The sequence below is a fragment of the Solanum pennellii genome, chromosome 6 (genome assembly GCF_001406875.1).
Source record: "Solanum pennellii chromosome 6, SPENNV200".
Taxonomy (NCBI): Eukaryota; Viridiplantae; Streptophyta; class Magnoliopsida; order Solanales; family Solanaceae; genus Solanum; species Solanum pennellii.
This window is the reverse complement of record NC_028642.1, coordinates 28089074-28091885: the sequence shown is the minus strand read 5'-3', so window position 1 is coordinate 28091885 and position 2812 is coordinate 28089074. Positions and strand designations below refer to the sequence as shown.

At 39.0% G+C, this 2812-nt stretch overlaps 1 protein-coding gene across 1 annotated transcript; it reads right to left on the bottom strand.

The window, feature by feature from the left end:
• Positions 1 to 1884: 1884 nt before the first annotated feature.
• LOC107022219 lies at positions 1885 to 2397 on the bottom strand. Its single transcript, XM_015222896.1, has one exon. It carries the CDS (start codon positions 2395 to 2397, stop codon positions 1885 to 1887), a length of 513 nt encoding a protein of 170 aa, XP_015078382.1.
• Between the last annotated feature and the right edge of the window lie 415 nt (positions 2398 to 2812).

The following is a 2812-nucleotide window of genomic DNA, read 5'->3' as shown; positions in this document are numbered from 1 at the left end:
GAATGTGTCAGATGCCGATGGATAAATATTTCTCTTGGGCTGTACAATTTCTTTTTCTGGTAGCGCATGCTTTCTTGCGGGGCATGAATATCCTCCCGCGATACGTAAATTTCTGCGAGGTATGAAATCTTCCTACGAGGCATAACTTTCTGTGAGGTATGGAATCAATCCTCTCAGGATGCATAAGTTTCAACAAGGCATGGAATCTTCTCGTGATGCATAAATTTCTGCGAGGTATGAAATCTCCTCGCGATGCATAAATTTCGACGAGGCATGGAATCTTCTGGTGATGAATAAATATTGACTCGCGATGCATGATTTCTGCGATACATGAATATTGACTCGCGATGCATGATCTTTCGCAATGCATGGATATTGACTCACGATGCATGGTCTCCGCGATGCATGAATATTGACTCGCGGTGCATGATCTTCCGCGATGCATGAATATTGACTCACGATGCATGATTTTCTGCGATGCATGAATATTAACTCGCGATGCATGATCTTCCGCGATGCATGGATATTGACTCGCGATGCATGATCTTCCGTGATGCATGAATATCATATCGCCTCCAACGATGATAATGGTAAAATGACTTCCAGATAGTATATCTTCTTGATTGATAATAAAATAATTGTCCCATCCGGGTAATGCATAGTATCATATCCGACATTATGATTCAAATGTCGTCCTTTATCGAAACCGTAAACTCTTTCTTGATATTTTCCCTTGATTGTCCTTCGAATATAGTTGGACGTTCTTTATAAATTTCATGTAGTTGGAAATTAATTGAAATAAACAATTCATATTCGCAAGTCTCCGACATAAGAGATATAAAATGCTTCCTGCTTCTAGGAAAACTATTGATTTTGGGATAGTTTTCTCCTCCTTTGATTTCTCTATATTCATCCATCGAAAGAATTTTTTGATTTCAGAGCAAAGCTATAAACCTGCGTCGACAGAAAAATTATCATTTTTAAAAACAAACTGATCTTTGTCGATTTCTTCAGTTGTCTCCCCTTGTCCTTCTATCTTTGGTTGATTTCCCAATCTCCCGACTCTTGATAGATGAGACAAAATATTTTATGCCAAAACAAATGAAACGTAAAAGGGAAAATTTAAGAAAAATAAATTTTCGAGAAATAGTATCTGAACAAGTTCACTGCCAAATCATGTCATATCAGGCTTAACAAATTTCTTTGAGTCTGATGCTTGGAGGTTTATTTGTTTATCCGTTGGGGAGTTTTCAGAGTCACTCCGAACTTGTAGATAAACCCATGCTGAAATTTTGAGGCCATTCTCAAAATTTCTATCCCAGTTAACTGTCTTGCTCATCTTTCCACTGTAATTTAGCAGATCGCGGAAATTTTTGAAATTGTCTCAAAAATTCTGCCTCAGTTGCAGATCTCGAAATATCATCAGTCTTGACTTGCTGAGGAAGAATCTTCTTATCGAGAATTTTTGAGTCCCTCTCAAAAATTCTATCCAGTTTCTATTGTAAAGAGGAATAGAAATCTTACGGGAGATATGATTGAACCCTTGTGGTGCCTACGTATTCCGTTGAGGTAGGAATCAGGTCAAACGTAGTTCCCCTCCTCAAAGGTTGACAAAATAAGAAAAATTACAAAAAACCGATCGAGGCCGACATAGGCCGCCTATGTATCTCATTCTTGAGAATTCAGTTTGAACATAGTTCAGATACAAAGAAATATTAAAAGGGATAAATGGGGTGACCGAGGCCGACATAGGTCGCCTACGTATCTCATTCTTTAGAATTCAGGTCAGACGTAGTTCATTATACGAGGGATAAGAATTTAAGCAAAACAAATACAAGTAAACAGAATGATTACAAGTAAATAACAAAAATACAAACCGAAGCTTCACACGTAGTATGTCTTGATAGCATTTGAGTTGATCGGTTTCGGCCATACGGTGCCATCCATCTCTGACAGGACCAAAGCACCTCCAAATAATACTTTATGAAACTTGTAAGGAACTTGCCATATTGGTGCGAACTTTCCTTTGTACTCGTCTTGATGAGGAGAAATACGTTTAAGAACCAACTGTCCAACTTCAAAAATTCTGGCTCTCACTCTCTTGTGAAAGGCACGAATCATTCTCTGTCTATACAACTGACCATGACAGACGGCAACCATTCTCTTCTCATCAATCAAAGTTAGTTGATTAATCCGCTTGCTGACCCATTCAGCACTACTTAACTCAGCCTCTTGGATGATTCTCAAAGACGGTATTTCGACTTCAGCTGGTATAACTGCTTCCATTCCATACACTAGCAAGTATGGCGTAGCCTCAGTTGACGTTCTGATAGTTGTTCGATAACCTAATAAAGCATATGGTAACATTTCATGCAAACCTCGATGCTTGTCAATCATTTTATTCAAAATCATTTTGATATTCTTATTGGCCTCCTCTACAACTCCGTTCATTTGGGGACGATAAGCGGTTGAGTTTCGGTGAGTAATCTTAAATTGCTCACATATATCTCTCATCAAGTGACTGTTGAGATTTGCACCATTGTCGGTAATAATGGATTCTGGTACTCCAAACCTGCATATCAAATTGTTGCGAACAAAATTAGCTACAACTTTCTTGGTTACCAACTTGTACGAAGCTGCTTCCACCCACTTGGTTAAGTAATCAATGGCAACCAAAATGAATCTGTGTCCATTAGAAGCGGCTGAATCTATCGGACCTATGATATCCATGCCCCAAGCTACAAATGGCCAAGGTGAACTCATAGCATTAAGCTCGTGAGGTGGCACTCGGATCAGATCACCGTGCACCTGA

What these genes read in the sequence shown, in the direction of transcription:
- LOC107022219 (XM_015222896.1), bottom strand. Translation starts at nt 2,397, where the DNA reads ATGATTGACAAGCATCGAGGTTTGCATGAAATGTTACCATATGCTTTA.